Source organism: Penicillium taxi (genome assembly GCF_028828555.1).
Source record: "Penicillium taxi strain IBT 34144 chromosome Unknown utg000004l_segment0_segment0, whole genome shotgun sequence".
Classification (NCBI taxonomy): domain Eukaryota; kingdom Fungi; phylum Ascomycota; class Eurotiomycetes; order Eurotiales; family Aspergillaceae; genus Penicillium; species Penicillium taxi.
In genome coordinates this window covers 1,738,265-1,758,697 of record NW_026643206.1, presented here as the reverse complement: position 1 = coordinate 1,758,697, position 20,433 = coordinate 1,738,265, and the positions used below count along the sequence as shown (strand labels likewise).

The 20,433-nt window shown below is 49.2% G+C and overlaps 8 protein-coding genes across 8 annotated transcripts; 3 read left to right on the top strand and 5 right to left on the bottom strand.

Annotated features, from left to right (window-relative positions):
- Positions 1–213: 213 nt before the first annotated feature.
- Positions 214–453, bottom strand: N7495_005578 (uncharacterized protein; the record flags this gene model as incomplete). Its single annotated transcript, XM_057208229.1, has 1 exon — positions 214–453. The coding sequence occupies one exon, from the start codon at positions 451–453 to the stop codon at positions 214–216; it is 240 nt and encodes a 79-aa protein (XP_057062003.1).
- A 1,066-nt stretch (positions 454–1,519) lies between these two features.
- On the bottom strand, positions 1,520–5,148 carry N7495_005577 (putative PAB1 binding protein (Pbp1); the record flags this gene model as incomplete). Its single annotated transcript, XM_057208228.1, has 5 exons — positions 1,520–1,716; positions 1,784–4,078; positions 4,139–4,409; positions 4,498–4,684; positions 4,994–5,148. 5 exons carry the CDS (start codon positions 5,146–5,148, stop codon positions 1,520–1,522), a joined length of 3,105 nt encoding a protein of 1,034 aa, XP_057062002.1.
- A 1,204-nt stretch (positions 5,149–6,352) lies between these two features.
- N7495_005576 (formin-mediated actin nucleation enhancer) lies at positions 6,353–9,421 on the top strand (the record flags this gene model as incomplete). Its single annotated transcript, XM_057208227.1, has 2 exons — positions 6,353–6,355; positions 6,416–9,421. The coding sequence occupies 2 exons, from the start codon at positions 6,353–6,355 to the stop codon at positions 9,419–9,421; spliced, it is 3,009 nt and encodes a 1,002-aa protein (XP_057062001.1).
- Positions 9,422–10,164: 743 nt separating this feature from the next.
- On the top strand, positions 10,165–13,305 carry N7495_005575 (uncharacterized protein; the record flags this gene model as incomplete). The annotated part of the gene is made up of 6 exons (XM_057208226.1): positions 10,165–10,840; positions 10,923–11,489; positions 12,043–12,137; positions 12,362–12,391; positions 12,463–12,539; positions 12,597–13,305. 6 exons carry the CDS (start codon positions 10,165–10,167, stop codon positions 13,303–13,305), a joined length of 2,154 nt encoding a protein of 717 aa, XP_057062000.1.
- A 328-nt stretch (positions 13,306–13,633) lies between these two features.
- On the bottom strand, positions 13,634–14,046 carry N7495_005574 (uncharacterized protein; the record flags this gene model as incomplete). The annotated part of the gene is made up of 2 exons (XM_057208225.1): positions 13,634–13,888; positions 13,957–14,046. 2 exons carry the CDS (start codon positions 14,044–14,046, stop codon positions 13,634–13,636), a joined length of 345 nt encoding a protein of 114 aa, XP_057061999.1.
- A 730-nt stretch (positions 14,047–14,776) lies between these two features.
- On the top strand, positions 14,777–16,867 carry N7495_005573 (uncharacterized protein; the record flags this gene model as incomplete). Its single annotated transcript, XM_057208224.1, has 1 exon — positions 14,777–16,867. The coding sequence occupies one exon, from the start codon at positions 14,777–14,779 to the stop codon at positions 16,865–16,867; it is 2,091 nt and encodes a 696-aa protein (XP_057061998.1).
- Positions 16,868–17,178: 311 nt separating this feature from the next.
- On the bottom strand, positions 17,179–18,050 carry N7495_005572 (peptide alpha-N-acetyltransferase complex A subunit ARD1; the record flags this gene model as incomplete). The annotated part of the gene is made up of 2 exons (XM_057208223.1): positions 17,179–17,543; positions 17,684–18,050. The coding sequence occupies 2 exons, from the start codon at positions 18,048–18,050 to the stop codon at positions 17,179–17,181; spliced, it is 732 nt and encodes a 243-aa protein (XP_057061997.1).
- Positions 18,051–18,480: 430 nt separating this feature from the next.
- N7495_005571 (PLC-like phosphodiesterase) lies at positions 18,481–19,979 on the bottom strand (the record flags this gene model as incomplete). Its single annotated transcript, XM_057208222.1, has 3 exons — positions 18,481–18,704; positions 18,761–19,360; positions 19,418–19,979. The coding sequence occupies 3 exons, from the start codon at positions 19,977–19,979 to the stop codon at positions 18,481–18,483; spliced, it is 1,386 nt and encodes a 461-aa protein (XP_057061996.1).
- Between the last annotated feature and the right edge of the window lie 454 nt (positions 19,980–20,433).

Here is a 20,433-nt window from a genome sequence, read left to right as displayed (position 1 = left end):
CTACACTATCGTCTCTCGTGTTCGTTTTGGGCCGCTATGCTCAGCATAGCGGCCCAAAACACATCTGCATTCCCTTGCTCTACACTCGCATCAAGCAGGCACATATCCTTCAAAGATAAATCTGGATTGAAGCCTAAAGCTTTACGGCTTTCCTACGGGATCTGTCAATCTTGTGGGATGTGAGTGTATCAACATATTTGATACCTCTGGTACTCAATATGCTGCCGTGAAATGGAGCTCCTGTGTCCGCTTTGCTCTATGAGGACACACATGGAGCCAAAGGCTGCGGCTGACATCTTTCCACATTCTGCCGTGCGAGAGTAGGGCGATCAAAGGGACTTGAAGGAGATACAAGAGCATGCGAGTGTTGTATGGATGTGTTAATGTGTTGGTCAGGGTGGGAGATGAGGGTTCTGTTTTGCGTTTGCTGTGATCGCGGTCAAGTGCTACCATGGAGAAGTTGATCACTATATTGGAATCCCGAGGCCAGCACCGCGAGTATGTTTGCATTTGGTGGTATTGTTGGGACTGGTATGATGAACAAAATAGTCGAAAAGACCTGAGGAGACCCAACAAGACGAAAATTGTGTGATTTTGATTAAGTTGTTGAGACGGAATTGCTAACGTTTCCGAGTTCTTACAGATAGCCCAAAGATGACCGAACTAGTGGCATATTGATCTGAAACAAGGGTTTTGTTTCGTAGGTATTGTGTCTAGTGTTTACAAAGGAAGTGTATTTTAACAATATCATTGGCATTCTCTCGGGGGTTTTAGCGATAGCCCTAATAATTCTTCTGTTTCTTGCTATCACGTAAAGTATCGATCACCCAGTTTGCTATTCTGACCTCCATGGATATTCACTGGAGGCGCATGCGGCACGCCCCATCCCTCGATTTGCTCATCACCGCAAATAACAGAATGAAACATATCACGGGGGCATTCACGGGGGCATCCACTCAGTATGAAAAAGGGTAGATGAGGGACATAAGCTAAATGAAAGACCTGAAAAGCATGCGGACCTTCTGAAAAGACCGCTGGGAATATTCCAACAACGGATAACAGCAAAGAGGTCCAGTGGAAAAAGTGTAGGGCCTTGGTGTCCAGAGGATAAGGGCAACGGTTTTGCATTGTCGGCAATACCATATCAATCCAATTGGAGATAAGTAGACGGGGTAGTAGTTCGTTGGATAGTGGGATGTTTGATAAGAGGCGGTTGTATAAGATTTTATTGATTGAATCTAAGGCAGATGTTAGCGTTGCGCGACTCGTGCCTCTTGCGAGGGATTATTACCTGCAAATTGTCATTGTGCTTGCGTGCAGTGCGTACTTCGTCGAAGGATCCTTTTGGCATGATGGCCAGTAGAAAAGATGGAGTAGGGGTACATTTCAAATCGTCCAAGGGGTGTGTGCCAAAGATTAAGACAAGTCCGAAGCCATATCACATAATAGATTCACAGGCTTCCAGGCGAAAAAAAGTGACCGCTGCTCCGAGTTCCTATTATGATTCAGAAAATGTAGCTCATTTGGCTTCGTCGGTACTATTCCCCGCGGTTTGCGGGGTAGGGCCGGAGTTGGAAGGAGTATGAGACGGCATATGAGGGGGAAGTTGAGGCACTTGATTAAAGCCGTTACCTCGGTGTTGGTTGTGGGGGACATGATGAACTTGGTGTGGGCTAGAAGGGAAATGGGGGTGACCACCGCGGCCGCCGGGAGGCACTAGAAAGAATTTTGTAAGCGGAAATTCAACAATTGAAAGGAAAAGTACTGGTAGCATAATACGTACTATGCGGTTGTCCATATCCAGGTTGGCCAGGGGACATGAACATCATTGGCTGGGGGTGGTCGGACTGCGAATTTTGATGCATCATCATGGGTGCACCACCGCGGCTTGGGCTGGGATATCCGCTCTGTGGCTGAGGTTGAGGCACGTGGGGGTAGGCATGTCCCGGGGAAGGTGAATACATGGGCATTTGCATCTGTCCATTGTAAGGCATTCCCTGGGGAACATTCATGTAAGGTCCGTTCGAGGGGTTTTGTACCATCATGGGTGCGCCCATGGAGCCTGGTGGGCCAATAAACTGAGGACCGCCTTGATAAGGATGCCTCATGTGGTTGGGTTGGGGTCCCCCGTAAAATGGCGGCTGTCCGAAGGACATTCCCGGCTGGACTGAAGGGTATCCGGCGTGGTTGTTGAGCATGCGCGGGGATCGGAAACCACCTTGTGCGGAAGCTGGATTTCCGTGGATTCGATGGTCATCACCTTGATGACCATGAGGGTGGTTGATCATCGGCCCATTGGGGGGACCAGAAGAGGGTTGCATCCCTGGATTGCCTTGAGGGTACGGGAATGGGATGTGCTGCTGGGGGATGTTGGGGTTGTTTGAACCAGTCCGACTCTGAGGAGAAATCGATGAACCAGGGCTAGGGTGCTTGAAAGCCTGATCAAAGGTCTTTTCCTCATTGCCCTTAGGAATATCCCAAGTTGGGAAAGTGCTGTACGGAAAAGGGATGCCTCCGTTGAAGGGGAAGGGGGGTTTATCCTTGTCCTTCTTCTGCGCCGCCTCCAGACTTTCTTTCTTCATACGTTTGATGGGATTGAATCCATCACTGAAGGCAGGTCTTTCCGAAGCTGGCCTTGGCTTGCGGGCACCAAAGAAGGTAGATGGGTTTGCCACACGAGACACAGATTGGTGGCGGCTGGCGGCGGGACCGGCTACGGGAGCGGGGGCGCCACCAGGAGTGAAAGTGCTAGCGGTGGGGTTGGGTTTGAACTCCATAGCACGAACGTTGAACTTGGGTTGCGTGGTGGCTGTGGCAGCCTGTGTCTTCGCAGGACTAGTCACTCTCAACTGGTCACTGGCAGGGCCGGTAGGTGGGGCCCGGGCTTCTTGGATGGGTAAAGAAGGAGCGACTTGACCTGCACCAGTGGCTGAGGCAGCTGCACCCTTGCGCTGTTGAAGATTATCTGCTAGCCGGTTACCGAGCATACCTGTGCCCGGACGACCTTGCTGCATGGGCTGTTGGGGGAGTTTACCGCCAGGTCCTGCGAGAGGGCCAGTTGGGGGATATCCCTGGCGACCACGAGCGAAATTCTGGCGATCGGAGGGAGCAGTGGGGGGCAATAGGCCATTGGGTCCGCTAGCACGAACTGGTGGTTTCTGATCCGGAACTTGAGCTGCAGTATTGGGAGGCGATGTATCATCCACGGACTGTTGGCCCCGCTGAATGATTGCCTCTTGCTTGTGGGGGTCTTTGGCTAGAATGGGCACAAGATCTTTGGGAACGGGGGTTGAGAGTTTGAAATTCTTGGAAAACTTCATCAACTCGTTCAGCTTGATGGTTCGGTCATGCGATACCTGATTGCGGCGACGCTCCGCCACCCTCAACTTCTCGCTGGCGGAAAACTGGCGGAACTGATCCAAGACTTCTGTCTCGACATTGGCAGTTGCATTCTCTGGAGTCCGCTTGGGGGCAGCTGGTAGTGCTGTCTTTCCCAGGGTGGTCTTCTCAATATTGGTCTTCGTCATTTGGGGATTCTCCTCTGAGGGAATCTCCTTGACAGCCTGGGGAGGCACTGGGGCAGAAGCTACAGCTGCCGATGCCGACTTCGGAGCAGCGGGTTGAGGCGCGACCTGGCGACGGCCTGGTGGAGTGTATTTGTTCGGCTGTCCAGAGAGGAGAGGTGGGAATGCCTTGTTCTCACGACGGACACCACTGTACTTGTCTTCTTCATCCTCATCACCTGCGTCGGAGGCTAGACCTCTTTCTTCCCGCATGTGAGGGTTTTCAACTTGGTTGCCCTCAATCTCGCGAGCAATGCGAGTGGCCTCTACCTGTTTCTGGCGGAAAGCGGGATCTGAGCGGTCCAGGCGAGTTGTATAGATATTTTCATCATAGTTGGTTCGGGTGCCGAAGAGGCGCTCGTTCGCCTCAAATTGATCCCATCCTGCGTTATCACCAGGGGCACTCTCCAGTGAGAGGTCATGATCGGTCTCGGCGGGTTGCCAGCGCTGCAAAGTACGCTCTCGCATCGCAAGATTTCCGGAGATATCACTGTCGGTTCTAAATCCAGCGGACCCTGTCATAAAGCTAGTCAGTACGCCATTTATAACGAAAAAAACAGGTCAATTGTTCTTACCATTAGATTCTTTCATCGCCACCTCAGTCGGTGCAACGTCAGACACAGAGAAATCCACGATATCTTTCGTTTCAAATGACATACTGTGGTCTGGCGCTGTGCCGAGGTACGGGCTGATGGACTCACTAAGGCCGTTCGATTTGGCATTAGACTCTGAAGAGTTACGGACCATCTTCAGAAGGAACGAGGTGTCACTTGATTCTAGTGCCGAAAAGGAGTAAATGCCGGTAAACTTATCGCCAGTTTTCGTCGTGATGGTTGTCTGCAGACCCTATAAATTTATTAGCATGTACTTCTTCCGCAGGAATTGATAATGGGCGAATATTGCGGTCAGATGAGCAAAGACCAGATGAACTCACAGTGAATGAAGAGATCAAACGAGCAAGGCGGTCATGAACAGGGCTGTCGGCGGTAATTGACTCCTTTTGTGTTGGCCGAGGGGATCCAGACTGGTGCTTAGACATATTTCCGTTGGATTGGGAGTATGAGGCGCGTTGCGTTATGGGGTTTGTGCCTTGAGTCCAAGCCTTCTGGGAGTTTGTGCGCCTATATTTTAAAAGATAGTTAGAAGTTGTTCGAAAAAGGGCGGGATAGGGCGACAGCTGCTATCCAATCTCAACACAATTGGATCTCCATAGCATAAAGCTCCATGCCAGGCTATATTCAAGCTTGCCCGCGCAAAAGCACGTGCACCACTTTCGTGGTGACCAAGAACAATGCGATGGAGGGGGTGCAGTTGGCTCTCAAATCTGTAGTTTGCAACAGATTATGGGATCAAAGTGCAGATGCGCGGAAGATACTTGAGTGGAAGGGCAGGATGGATATAAGGGTAGGGGGGAAGGGGAGAAGACATACCGTTGACCACCGTCACTAGGGCTGCCAGATTGGCGGCGACTATCCCCCTTGGTGCTTGCACTAGGTCTAAGTGAAGGTCTTCCAGAGGCTTGTGTGAAGTTAGCAGCTCCAGAAGAGCTGTTTGTAGCCGGGATAGGCTCGATAGCGGAAGGCATTGATTGACTCGGGGGTGGTGTCGAGTCAGGTCAAGCTTAGAAGTAACGGCGGGAAGCCGCGAAAATACCGCCTGCACAAACAGGAGGAGGGGAGGCACTAGAAGCCAAAAATGCAAGAAGAACAATTTCCAATGGCGGGTTAAAGACAGCAATAGAAAAGGGAAGGGGGACCAAAAAAGGGTTCGGGGGAGGGGGAGAATGTTTGGGGAAGAAGAAGTCACGGGGAAAGAGAGAAGAGAGGTCAGTCTACTATCGGTATCGGTGCGACCCTATCGATTGCGGGTGGGCGGATCCTCCTATTCGATCTATATTTCTTTATTCTTCTCTTCTGCTTCACTTTATTATGTCTCAGGCATCTTTCCTTTCTTATTTTACTTTTACTTTTTCGAGTTTTCTTTTTTCTCTTTTCCATCTTATATTCTCGTGACTTAATACTCATTTTGGCTCATCTCGAACAGTCCTGTTGCCAACAAAACAGTGACTATTTAGTGTGATTGTACCCACAACTGACACGACCGTTGTTGAGCATAGTAGGGATTTATTATCCGCACGCTGATATAATATGACAATTCCCATATTCAAAGTATTGTCGTCGGTTGACTTCGGGGTAAAAGTACGAAGTACATCATGTATGCATGTGTACTCAAGTACTCGTGATAATCAGCCCCGCAGACAATGGATATTGAATATTGAGTATCAAATACCAGATACCTCGACACTATGCAACACTCATTAGTCCTTTGCTCTGGACATCCCTAGAGGTAGGACTTACTAAAGGAGTTGGTTATTGAAGGGCGATATATAGTCAACAAGTCTAGTGGCTGGAGTGGAGTAAAAGAAGCTTCAAGCTTACTATAAAGACATCATCAAAGAGATGGATCTTTCCGAAGCTAGATAAAAGCTAGATAAATGCCATAGACATTTGGTATAAAACAGCGATGTACATGACTCGGTACTTAGTACCTTTTCCGTAGTAAAAGAAATAGAAATCAAAACATAGAACTGTATGGTAAGTTTCCGTATTGCGTTACCGTGCATCCCTTATTTTGTTGGTGGGGAGGCTGGGTAGTTCGCTTATCTAGACAGTATCACCTTGCTCCTTCTTCACCCCCCAACATCTTCTTTCTTTTCGCGTTTTTGTTCAGACTTAATGTCAAATTCGAATCGCAGCTCTTCAGCGTCCTCTCGGTCGCAATCAAGAAGCATGGTGAGATCCAGTTTTCCTGATATTTTCCGTGATATCCTGACCTCTGACTTTTTGTGACAGCCCGATAGGCAGATCGTCCAGATCGAGAAGAGCGTCACTCACCTACTCGTCGCGACAAAACAACTCCTTGAGACACTCACGCAATGGTCCCGGCGACAGGCCACAGAAACTGACGTCTCGGACGTCTACGTGCGCTTGGGCTATGAGTTCAACCTTGCTTGTCGTGCCTTCAACGCAATTAATGTCGAAACCTCGGATTTGGGTCCCGTCCCTGACATTCTACGCTCCATCCTCGAAGATACCTTAAGTCAAGATGCTTCCGCCCAGAGCCTCGATCGTTACCTTCCTCAGATTCGCGACATCATCATCAAACTTCTCGGTGGTCTAAAACAGAAGCAGGCCCGTCTACGATCGCGACAGCATGCGGGAACACTGGGTACTGCTACCCCCAAAGCAGAAGCTTCCTACAAGCATGTCGTTGGAAGACACGCCAGCGCTGGAAGCGTTACCAGCGCCCAATCTATTGGACAGCTTTATGATGAAGCGGCAGCATCGGCATTGCCTCCGTCGTCCGTCTCATCGCCACAACGTTCAGCAGCGCGTCGTTATGACAGTAGTGGATCATTGGAAGGCGGCACATCCGTTACCTCGGCTGGTTCTCCCTTCAAGCGTGGCTCGGCTGAATCTGCCGAAGCTCCAATCTCCAGTTCAGCGGATCGGGAGGCATCGCGACAGGAAGCTCAACAGATGCTCACGGCACAACAGATGCTCATGCGACCTTCAAGAGACGGCGGTCCAGCATCCCATACGGCCCCGCCCTCTGCCCCTCCAGCTTTCCCTGCCCCACCACCTCCTCCCAAGGAAGACGATGCGCTAGGAGCTTTGCAGCGAAGTGGAGAATTGGAACGGCGTGCCTCACGACGTTTCTCTGCATATCAGATCCAGAAGCATCTGGGTTCTTCTTCAAATGGTGTTCCGGTACTCCCTACCCAAAATTCTCCCATCCCCAATCGCGGCCGTGACGTCCGCGAGTCTCTAAACGCTGTCCGTCTGCGTGGATCGTATGCGCATCAACGACAGCGATCAAACCGTTTGCAGGAAGGGAACAAGGATGGCCAGGCCCAGGTAACAGCAAAAGCTCCTCATCGGCTTCAAGAACAGAATCAAAGCCGCCCAGAGAAAGCAGATACTACGGAATCAGACCACGATGAGACGCCCAAGCCCCCTGTAGATCAATCCGCTGTTGTGCAACAGGAGTCCGTGGAGGATCCAGCGGCTTCCACGCCATCAACTGGTTTTCCACAACCACCAAAGGCCCTTGACGACGCCTTTAATCCCGACCTCAACCTTTCACCTGTTACCTCTGTCCCCCCTCAGACACCGATTTCGAGTCACCTTGGCCCATCGGACATCGCGACTCCTCCTGATCAGCCTTCGCCTGGAAAAGAACTGACATTGTTTTTGCAATACAAAACGAAAATCAAAAAGTATGTCATTTCCGAGGGCATCGTCGGTCTCACCATTGGTAGGCTCCAATTGGCATTCATAGAAAAGTTTGCTTGGAACACTCACAACGACGGCGTCGATCTACCTGAAATTTACATTCAAGATCCAATTTCCGGAATTCGACACGAGCTCGAGGACTTGAGCGACGTGAAGGACCGATCAGTGCTTGTCTTGAATGTCGATACTCTCGACGAAGTCAAAAAGCACTTTGATGATAGCTTTGGAGGTGTGCGCCTCGTAGTCGATGATGTGAAGGAGGCTCTCGCAGACCAGGGAATCGCCATTCAGCGTGTATCGGACCGACAACTTGAAGCCTCCAAGGAGATCGCTCGCTTGGCTTCCTCTACACCATCATCTATTGCGGGTTCATCCAGCGCAGGAAGCAGCACTTCTAAAGCGACGATATTAGGGAGCGGTAGTCAGATCGCGGAGCTCCAAAGCCTACGCCGTGATCTTGCCGTACTGCGTCAAACCTATTCCAACTTCACCACCGACATCGCCAGTTCAATGTCGTCTGTCCGAACCAAGGCCAACCTAGTGAAGGCCGCTGCGGAAACTGCTGCTGACCGAACATATGAAGGTGATGCCGGTCGACAACGCGTTCAAACCGGCAAGAAAGAGCTTGCAGATGAATCGGAGCGTCTTGTGGCTCGTGTTGACGATCTTCAGGATCTGGTTGAGGATTTGCGGAAGGATGTGGTTTTGCGAGGCGTTCGACCTTTGCCGAGACAGTTGGAGGGTGTTGGTCGTGACATCAGCAACGTCACGAAAGAGATCAAGAAGATGCAGGATTTCCTTGGTCGCGAGAAGCCCGTCTGGACCAAGATCTGGGAGAAAGAACTCCAGTTGGTCTGTGAAGAGCGAGACCAACTCACTATGCAAGAGGATCTGGCTGCCGATCTGCAAGACGATCTGGAAAAGGCCGCCCAGACTTTCGCACTGGTTGAGCAGGCCACCAAGGAGCAAGCCATCGAGAAGGCTAACGGGGGTGTCTCGCTGCGGGCTACTTCTCGAACTCTCGGAATCGACCCTACCGTGGACCCCATGAAGGCCAAGGATGGCGTTCTGGGCGAAGTCCGCGCCTTGCAGCCGAACCATGAAAGCCGAGTTGAGGCTATCGAAAGGTCAGAAAAGGCCCGTGCGAAGGAACTCGAAACCCGTCGCAACAACATGTTCCAGAAAGAACTCGGTGCGTTTGTCCAAGAGGGCAGACTGAAGAAGAGCGGTGGCGTGGAAGAAGCCGAGCGACTTCGCACGGCCAAAGACGATCGCATTCGCAAGGAGGTCTGGGAAAGACAACAGGCCCGCAATGCAGAGATGGAGCAGGCCGAGGCTGAAGCCACAGCGGCTGCTGCTGCTGAAACCGAGCCACAGCCCGAGGGCGAAGATGAAGATGGCGCTACAGAGGCGAGCCCAGATGCTAACAAGGATGAAGAGTCGCCGAGCGAGGACACTCCTCCTGATACTGTTACCACCACTCCTGCTGAAGCCAAAGAAGAAGAGAACGAGGAAAAGGACACTGAGGAATCTGTTTCCGAGGTGGTGGAGAACGAGTCGTAATTCAACTCGCTTTCCTTTCGATTTTCAACATTCATTATGATCTGTTCCATTACTGTGTTTGAAGTTTAGTCGATATTTCGATCTATTTCTGCAATATTTCTGTTGGCGTGTACTCTAGCGTGTATACCATCTTGCCATTTATTACTCCATATTCCATGCTGACGATACCCTGTCATGTCTATTTTGTTTCCACATTTCATGATTATTCGTGCAGCGTGGACTTTTGAGGGTGACGAACAGTTAACTCTTATGTTCCACTAAATGCCACGATTATTTTTTTTTTAATGTACAAGCTTGACTCTGAAACCATAGACAAGTAGAGAAGTAAAAAAGTGGATAAAAGGCTTGTTTTGGTTTGTTGGTGGCCGGGAAACCAGCCACCTTAATTGTCCCCACATTCAACTTTACTACTACATCCAGTATCTCTTCATCTTATCACCTCTTGATATTTTTGATCTTTGAAACTCTGATCAATTGGAATCGATTAATCTAGTCTTGAGATTGGATTATTGGAAAGTAAGTTGTCCACGCCAAGTTTTTCCAAGCCGCATCTATCTATGATCTATCTACTAAGTATGATCCATCAAACCAGTCCAATTTTTAATACGACCAGGTAACCAACTGAGACCTTGTACGACAATAGCTTTATGCCAGCTCTGTGACACCAGTCTTACTGATTGATACTTCGGATCACCTCTCACATTGATCTAATAATCGAGCTTGACTCGGTCTTTGTATTCACGATGCTTCTCTTCGCGGCTGTCGGTACAATTCTGTTGAACTCAGCGACAGCTTATGCTGCCACAGATAGTTTCAATGCCAGTTCTTCTGGAGCGGGGCTCTCGGGGACTAGTACTTCACTATATGATATGCTACAGCGCAATAAAGAGGTCGAATTTCAATTAGCGAAATCATCTATCCAAGGCGTGAGGAAGATGAGCACAAATGAAGGTGAAAAGTTCTTCCTTGACTATTGGCAATTTAACAATGACTCTCATGGAAGCTTGTCAGAGCGCGATGTGGCCGATTTTGATATTGATATCGAAAAGAGCTACGACGCCCAAAGTTCTCAAGATGAGTCCCAGGTCAACCTCTTCCATGCAAGATCATATCCGTTCAAGCCTTCGTTCGACCGGGAAACAAATTCAATACTTGGCCGAAGTCTACTGGATGTAAGAGACTTCAAGTGTCCTACTGGGACGGATGCATGCACATCTATCGGCCGGTCTGATCGCTGCTGCAGCTCCAGTGATACTTGTGAACTAGTTACAGATACGGGATCTGGCGATGTTGGATGTTGCCCGAATGGGCAGACTTGTGGCGGTACCGTTGGATCTTGTCAGAGTGGGTATTCTACTTGCTCTACGGCTCTTGGAGGCGGGTGCTGTATTCCAGGATATGAATGTGTTTCTGGCGGCTGTGAGTATCCCTTCTTTCATGCAGCATTTACAGAGATCCATGAATCTATTCCCCACGTTTCAGTATCTGACTTGAATTATAGGCGCATTTGTTTCTGTGGTCACTATTACTATTGATCAAACCGTGACACTATCCACAAAGACCTATTCAACAGAGCCACAAAACACTAAGTCTGTTTCTGCCTCAACCTCCACTTCAAAATCTACGTCATCTACTTCATCATCCTCATCTACCACTGAAACCGAAACAACAGCCACATTAGTAGCCCCAGCTCGGCCAACAAGCCTAACAACCCAAACCCACGCAACAACAAGTCAAACAGAAGTCTGCCCAACAGGCTTCTACGCTTGTTCCGCCGTCTATGGTGGCGGTTGCTGTCAAACAGGTCGAAATTGTGATACAACATCATGCCCCACAACATCGTCTACTACCTTTACGTCCAATGGCGTGACTATAGTGGAGCCTGTCACGACATCAAGCTCATCAAGTACGGGCAAATGCGCGACAGGCTGGTCCATTTGCGCTGCTACAGCTGGCGGTGGATGTTGTCCGTTGGGTTATATGTGTGGGTCTAGCTGTACGGCAACAGCAGCGGCAACTACAGTTGCTAAGGAACAGGCTACTGGTGGTGCTGGAGGCGCATACCAAAGTTCGAAAGTGTTGTGGATCTGCGTATTCATGGGATGGATATGGATGTGAATGTATTGGAAATGAAATTTTATTCCTGTATATTTCAACAGAGGGGTTATAAAACCGAGAGTTTTGTTTGTTTATGCCTTGTTTTTCAGGTTCCATATTCCATTTTGGCTCATGTAAGAAACAATGCTCGAATAATTAAATAGGATGGGATTACTATGAGTTGAATATTCTGCTTTTTTTCTTTTTTTCTTTCTTTTTTTCCTTTTTTTCCTTTTTTTCCCTTTTAGTCTAAGCTGTGCTAATAAGAGGACTAATACTAACATACGACGGGAAGAATCGCTAATAACCCCAGAGTCCGGTTAATTCAGACATAACCGGCTGGGCTTATCACCGAAACTTACCGACGTCGGCTTTGTAACCCCGACTTGCGACTTTCGACATTCTTTCCTTCCTTTCCTTTCCAGCATATTGTTGTTCAAGTAAGACTTTGAATTTGATATATACCATCCAATTATGCGGTATACTGTTCTTTTCTTAATTGTTTCTAATATCTCACTCTCCAGGTCAATTTCAACCGCCCATCATGTCTGACAAGCCCCAAGCTCCCCTCCCCTTCATCTACCAATTCGCCGCTGGTGCGGTGGCTGGTGTCTCTGAGGTATGAGCCCTTGCCTATACAGCCCCCTAGCTCTTGTCCAACTCAGTAGCAGGGGTTGAACTCGTCTTTATAAGGTGTACTGTACTAATGTGTATCCCCGCACGGACAGATTCTTGTTATGTACGACCCCAATCCCTGCACCTATGATTGCCTGCTTCTTGCTGTGGACAAATTTTGGTATAATTGATTAGAGAAATATGGAATTGACAATGCGCGACCTCTAGGTACCCGCTGGATGTGGTCAAGACTCGAGTGTATGTTTTTCCCCGGTCGGAATTATGGCCTGATAAACGGCACGGCTAACCCATCTCACAGTCAACTTCAGACTGGTGTCGCTGTCGCAGGCGCAGAACACTACAATGGCATGTTTGATTGCTTTAGTAAGATAATCAAGACCGAGGGGTATGTTCGCATTTGTGCTAGGCGTCGAGAGTAATAACAGGAACTCATAATTTACAGTTTCTCGCGTCTGTACCGTGGTATCTCCGCTCCCATCCTGATGGAGGCTCCCAAGCGTGCTACTAAGTTCGCCGCAAACGACAGCTGGGGAGCTTTCTACCGGGGTCTGTTCGGTGTGGACAAGCAGACCCAGAGTCTGGCTGTTCTGACTGGTGCCACCGCCGGAGCTACTGAGTCGTTCGTCGTCGTTCCCTTCGAACTTGTCAAGATTCGTCTGCAGGACAAGGCCTCCAAGTACAACGGTATGATGGATGTGGTGAAGACAATCGTTAGAGAAGAGGGCCCGTTGGCCATGTACAACGGTCTTGAGTCGACCCTGTGGCGTCACATCCTGTGGAACGCCGGTTACTTTGGCTGTATCTTCCAGGTCCGCGCCCAGCTGCCCACACCTGAGCCTGGTAACAAGAGCCAGCAAACTCGCAACGATTTGATCGCTGGTTCCATCGGTGGTATCGCCGGTACTATCATCAACACCCCCATGGATGTCGTCAAGTCCCGTATCCAGAACACCTCCAAGGTTGCCGGCCAGATCCCTAAGTACAACTGGGCCTGGCCTGCTGTTGGAACTGTCCTGAAGGAGGAGGGCTTCGGAGCCTTGTACAAGGGATTCATTCCCAAGGTGCTGCGTCTCGGCCCCGGTGGTGGTATCTTGCTCGTCGTCTTCACTAATATGATGGACTTCTTCCGCACGATGCGCGGTGAGCAGTAATTTAACTCTGCATAGCTTTCAAAAGCAAAAATAAATCAAAAGAGTTACGTCCAAGTCAATCCGGCCATGCTTCGGAGCATGTTGAACCGTATGACTTTGATATAACCCGCCGCTACTATCTGATCTGGTGAATACCAAGACCAACCCGAGCTTGTGTCTACTCATTTCTGTTGATTATTGTATCTTAAAGAATAGAGCATAAATCGTACAAGTCCTTTAAGTCGGATAAAAAAGCATTTGATTCAAAATTGTCCAGTATTCAGATCTATTAGCCTAGTCCATAAGCACCGTCATAAGTAGATGGAAAGTCACATCAACAGTACAATAACTACTCCTTGTGCTTTCTCGACTTAACAAGCACAATTCCAAAGATCATCAAAAACAGCGCAATGAGAATGAAAGTCCACGAAACTATTTCGCAGACCCTCCGGCTCTCCTCACGCCTCTCGCGCCGATCTAGTTGGCGATCGCAAGATTCACAGTGAACATGGGACTGATTCTGAGTCTGGCCTGGCACAATGTTATCCAAGTGCTCGTGTTGGTGAGCCTGGCTCTCGATATCTTCGACAGGGACACGAGAATACTTTGGAGATCCAGTCAGCATCAAAATGTAGTATGCATGTATTATGCGGGGTCGAGATCGATACGTACTCCGGTGATGGCGTTTGAGGGGCCCTGTGCATATAAGTCGCCGTAGGCTGGTGCCGCTTCAGTTGGAGCAGGAGTAACAGGAGCGCCCATTGTGATAGTAATAGTAGTAATGGATTGTATGTTCAAATTGATTAAAAATTTTGATGATGAAGAGTAAGGAGTTCTCGGAGAATTTGATATGGGATGGAACGATGCGGCTGACGCTGACTACTCCTAGGCATCCATCAATCCTGATAGCCACAGTTTGCAAAGAATGCCTAGGTAGCTCTTATGGACATTTATATATTGAAAGAGACTTGGCTTTATCGATAAATAAAAGAACCGAGATTGAATTATATACATAGAAGCTTAGTCCTTAAGCGTCTTGTTTTCAATTTGGCTCAAAATTAAAAGGACCATGTACTGTCAGGTACTGTGAGGTGACCGATATATTACCATATCGCTTGTAAGAAATTACAAAAATGAAACCAAAGTTGAGATACTAGACCTTTGGAATACCAGCCTAGGAAGATCTAGAGAAGGTAAGAAATAGAATACCTAGGTACAAATTATCTATCCAGCCGTGGTATCAATGGTCTCTAAGATCTATGAACTTCTTATCGTTTATCTCTTATCTCTTATCGTTCATCCCATCTGAGGAAGAATCTCACCATATCCTTTAACCCCGGACTTTGTGATCACTGGCTGGAGAATCCTGCTGCCTTCGAAGTCCATCCAACCAACTTATACCCTAACTGGATAGAGTATCCAGACTCTCGGAGAATTGCATTCTATTGAATGTCGCAGATCATATACTATTTAACACCTGCAGCCTCTCACAATGGATCAGGAGGAGGCTCCACCACCACCGTACTCGGCTGTTGACCCGATGATTGATGGCGCTCCGCAGGCCCCAACACCATTGCGCGGAACTTCTTCAGCGTCACCTAGCGGTAGTTCTCGCACCGAGGAGACTTCCTCGACCTCATCGCGAGTTGTGCCTATCCACTTCACTTCCGCCGCGGCATACTTCGAGCAACGGCCGCCACCAGTTTCAGATGACAGTCGGAGTCTGCTACACCACCATGTGACAATATATCCGCGCAGCCAAGCAAAGGACTTCCCCCGGCGACCACGTTGCTGGGCATCCCGAATGGAAGAGGTTGCTCAGCAGGACTGGGATACCTTCTTGCGTTACATGTTTCCGCCTCATCTGGGTTTAGCGGCTACTTCACAACATCTGCCCCGCCAGCTTCGCGCAGAGATCCAGCGGGACCGAAAGGACCGGCCCCAGGAGACAGATGAACAGCGACAATCAAGAATCTCAGCCGTGGTTGAGGAATGGAACCAATGCTTCTTCGAACCTCGCTCAACTTGCATTAACTTTATATACATCGGCGAGCCAGATGCAGCACCTGCATCTGCCCTCTGTCCTCGATGCTACCCAGCCGCAACAAAGGCAACTCAAGGGACGAGTACGCCGTCTACAGAGGGCCAATATATGAGAGATCCAAATACGCCATCGCCTTTGCCGGGACAGTATGCCCAAGTTCCATCACCAGCCCCTTGGCCTATGCCACCGTTTCCCAGTTTCCCCCAATCTCAATACCCTCCTATGCCATACGGGCCCTATGGCGTTCCTCAGTTTCCCAGTCCTGGGGTACCACCATTGAATAACCATCCACCTCAATACTATCCTCCGCCACCTCCGCCACCTTCAGGTGCGCCACCTTGGCAGTATAACAACTGGGTCTACTCCCAACCACAATTTGGGCCGTCCGGTACATCTAAAAGTGGTGCTCTTGGCTGGTTCTCAAATATCACCGCACAGGCGCAGAAATACGGGGAACGATTCGCGGAACAGGCACAATACTATGGAGATCAGATAAGCGCACAGGCGATGGCCTACGGCCGACAAGTTGAAGAACAAGCGCTGGCGCATGGAAGATGGGTGGAAGAACAGGCGAGACTCCAGGGACGAAAGCCAACACCTTATCAAGCTACTACTTACCCCGGCCAAGCTGCGTGGGCTCCTGCTCAAACAGTGGGGGTTATCAAGGACATGCCTCCTCCTACCAACAGCACGAGCCCTATGAATCAAGTTTCAACTCCATCGGAAACCCGAACCGAAAGCCATACTGAACCCCAGCCTCAGAACCAAGATAAGGACAAGGAACATCCTCACCCCGAACTTACCCGTCGTGCATCTGTTTCTTCCTTGTCATCAGACGCCTCTCTGAGCTCCTTCAACTCATTATCAGCCACCTCCGACCTAAGTGCCACAGATCTAGCCGCAGTGCGCACACAACTTGAATCTCTAGATGAATGCCATGACCGGACTCTATACGACGCCGCTCTTGATCTCCGCAAGCAGCTCGATGTTCTGCAAGAATCCCGCCATGCCGCACGACATTCTGGTCGTTGGACGTTGCACCAAGACTGGCGCCGCCAAGTCCACAGCCAGTCTCAGAGAACCGATGACAGCGATTGGGGCCGCTGGGATTCCCCTCAACAGCAACAGCGCCTGGCTGCCAAACGACAAGCCATGAAAGAGGAAATGAACTCCACCAAGAAGGCGTTCCGTGATGTAATCCGCCGAGCTCGTGAGGAACAACGAGAGAAGCGGAAAGCCCACAAGCGCCGCCACCGCCACCACCGCCATAGCCCATCTCGTCCGGCCCAGGAGAGTGAAGCCACAGATGAATCACTAAATAGACAAATGAGAGATCTTACCCTGGGAAACATCCCTGATTCGGGTGCTGCGGGTACTTTACGGACTGGTCCGACCGGACCTGTGCAATCTGCGAATGTCTTGAGCTCGCAAAATACTCCATCAGATTCACAGGCTAGCACATCCCAACTTCCTGACCGTCTGGTCAAACCTCAAAGCCGGTTCAAGGGGATACTCAAACCGCGCGCTTCCAAGAAGTAGCAGTAGAAGTGACAGATGCTTAGAAAGCTGGCTAAGCCAAAGACTTCTAAGCATAAAGATTTGCATGACATTCGGTATTCCAAGCGAGGCGCATCCAATCTTTGGTCAGATCAACGAAGTTACGATCAAGCATTCTTTGAACATAATAAAGTCTAATAAAGGACCTTGTATTTTTTGAATTCACACACAAAGCCAGTGTCAAGAAAATTCCATGCTCCCCAATGCTAAACCTTTATTCCAAGTAATGCATCAGACATCACAAAATATTCCAGTGTGTATATCTAACAGACTCGACTCATTCAAAATCACAATCATGTCTGCTGAACCTCACTCTTCTCAACCAAGTCACCAACACCCAAAGCTCTCCCAACCTTAACGCGCATCATTTTCTCATCATCCTTCTTGCCAAGCGACCCAACCTCATCACCCTCATCTTGCGCATCGTCATCCTTGCTCTCCTCCAACTCCCGCTTCTCAATAGCCTTCCAGTCCAGCCACTGCGGCTTCAGATCCAGTTTCATGGCGTAAGCATCTTCCCCATCAGCATAGTACTTGCTTTCTATCTTCTCGACCTCGAAGGCGAGTGTGTCCCGGTATAGACGCAACGCAGCGATATTGGAGACGCGCACGTGCAGGGAGACGTAGTTTGCGCGGTGGGACTCGGCCATTGCTCGTTCTGTAAAAAAAAAAAATAGAAAAATAACCATGAGTATATTTCGTTTCATTTCATTTCATACTTATCTGTTTCTTCTCGCGACCGATATCGCTTAGAGGAGAATTGTAAGAGAGGGGGAAGGAAAAGAGTGGGAAACATACGACTCATTCGCATCAATCGCTCTGCAATACCCAGTCGTCGGTGAGTCCGCATCACACTCAGACTGGTGATATGTCCATGTTGCACACCGTCTGTCGGCTCCTCTTCCATCTTGGCAAGAACATATCCGACAACCTTGGGGTACTGGCCTGAGAGATCGCCAGCAGCGCCGGGTCCCGAACCACCATTCTTGTAGCCATTCTTAGGGCGTACGACAGCTACAAATGAAAGCTGGGGCCATGTTAGGGCGTGATAAAGGTAGTATTTCAGGAAGTAGTTCTCGGGCAGGTTGGTGATGTTGCAGGTTTGAATTCCGGGGAGAAGGTCGATGTAGGAGGGGTAGGAGGAGAGGGGGACGATGTCGACCATTTTGGCGGGGTTTTTTGAAGGTGTAGGATTTTGAGCCCTGTTCCTAGTTGGATTGAGTTTGCCCTGTTGGAATTGAGGAGATGCTGCGATGGCGAGGTGTGGTTCTTTTTTTTTGGAGCGAGTGAGGTTCTATTATTGATTGCGGGATTCACGACCACGTGATTGTGGGACTCGGTTGTATAAGTTGCGGAGTTAATTGATTTCGAAAGACTTGGGACCGATCAAACCGATTTTCGTGTAAATTTTCAACTAAGATCTAATCTATGTAGTATGGGTACCGTATGTACAATAAAACACGCAAAGGACCGAGAATATCCACTTAGAAATAAATAGGCCAAGCGCCAAATGGGGATATGTGAGAAGACAAAAATTGAGATATTGTTTAAAGATCGAAGCTAAAAGATCCGGTAATATAGTTGCAAATATTAGCTTAAATAAATGACGACAAGACCTGTACGCCAGCTGCGAATATGAAGAGAGTGGAGAGACTGGTGACGGTCAAGCTGTGCATGGCAGCCGAGGCGACACCGCAGCAGGTCTGGTTGTTGAAGGTGACATTATTCATGTTGGCAGCGACTTCGAAGACGGAGCCGTTGAAGTTGCCATAGTTATAGAAGTCGACAAGTAGGAAGTTGGGTGGGCGGTCCCATGTTGCTGGATTGGGTTAGAATGGAATACTTAGACAAATTGCAGTCTTACGAGAGACTTACCGGTACAGTTCTCTGCCATCAGACCCAGGCTGCCATAGCCACTCACAGCATTGGACACATTCATGACAGCCGTGTTAGGGATCATCAGACTGATTGACCCCAGGTTCAGCTCCAGGTTCAAGTTGTGATTGGCCATATACATGCGATTCTTCGCATCCTTTACAGACAAGTTCGGGGGCCGTTGCTCCGTGCAAGGGAAATCACGGTCTGTCGGGGAGAAGGGTGTTTCCCACATCTGAGAAAACTCGTCCATGAGCCAGGGGTAGGCAGTCTGGTTGGCCTGGTAGTCCATGAAGAAAACAGCTCGCTGGCGCTTCAAGATCATCTCTGACAAGGTCGGCCAATCTTCCAGGACCATGGGAATCTTGCTTGGAGTGTATATCAAATCCATGAGGCCTGAATTTTGGATGGGCGCGGTGAAATTACCAGGGTCTACGTAATCGTAGTTTCCTATGAGGAAAGTGACCACATCGAACGGATTCTTGAGCATCCAGGCGAATACAGTGGTAAGGTAGGCCTGCAAGGTACCGACATTGAGAAGCTCGCATGAGGTATGGCACAGATACATGGTACCATTCTGGTTGTGGACTTGGAATTGAACTGTACATTGTGTTGGTTAGCGCATCTTTCGAGTCCCGAGGATAACACGACACTTACGCATGCGAATTCCATCATTTAGCTGATCTGTCACGGAATATTCCTGATTCGCCGCAGCATTACCCTGGCGCACGAAGGGGCTGTTGTGCGCGGCAATCATGGTGATATTGGAGTAACTACGCTGGCAGTACTCGACATAACTGTTGCAGACCTGGGTGTTGGTCGCCAATGCAGCCGTTGATGTGGAAGAAGTCGCAGTGGAATTAGTCCCGTTTGTAGGAGATGCGCCGACCAGCACGGTCAGCGAGTTTGAGTGGGTTGTTGTGACTGTTGTTTGGTTGCCCGTGGGGGTGGCAGTGGAATTCCCAGTGATTGTCGCGTTGAGGACGAAGGTCGAGGTAGTTTTCCCATCATCTAGAGTGATTGTAGATGTATATGATTCATATTCACCGGTAGGCACGGCCACAGCACTTGGGTTGGTGATGGTTGTACCGCCCGTAAGAGCCAGGGAGGAATCTGTAGAATCTGTAGAATCCGCAGAAGAAGTTGTTGTTTGATCGGTGGTTTTATCGGCAGCATAAGCCAGGCCCACAAAGAGACTGAATACTAGAGACCACCTCATAGCGGTCGATACACAATGGGTGTGGAGGGGAGAGAGAGCAAAGAGTAAGGGAGGAAGATATTCCCGGTTATTTTAGTTTGGAGTGCCTAGACCCGCCCTAAGCCAATAGACTAGAGTGGATACTTACTCCTTAGGCTTCTAGATTAGATGACGTTGGCTTGTCGCTGTTGTTGATAGATTTACTCGATGAAAATGTGGAATTGAAGGCGCTGGAGATCCTGGAAATGTCAGAATTTTCAAGATATCAATCCTCAGCTTCAAATCCCATAATAAAATATTCAAACGCAAGGTCTCAAAACCTTCAGGAGCCTGAATCAGACCAAAGAACGCCACTGACGATCTAGCGATTTTAGCCCAAAAATCAACTTTTTTGAGTTCTTCTTTACTCCGTAGGTCCTTTTAGGGGATCGGGATCTTATACCTTCTCCATCCACACATTATCCACCTTTCTCCT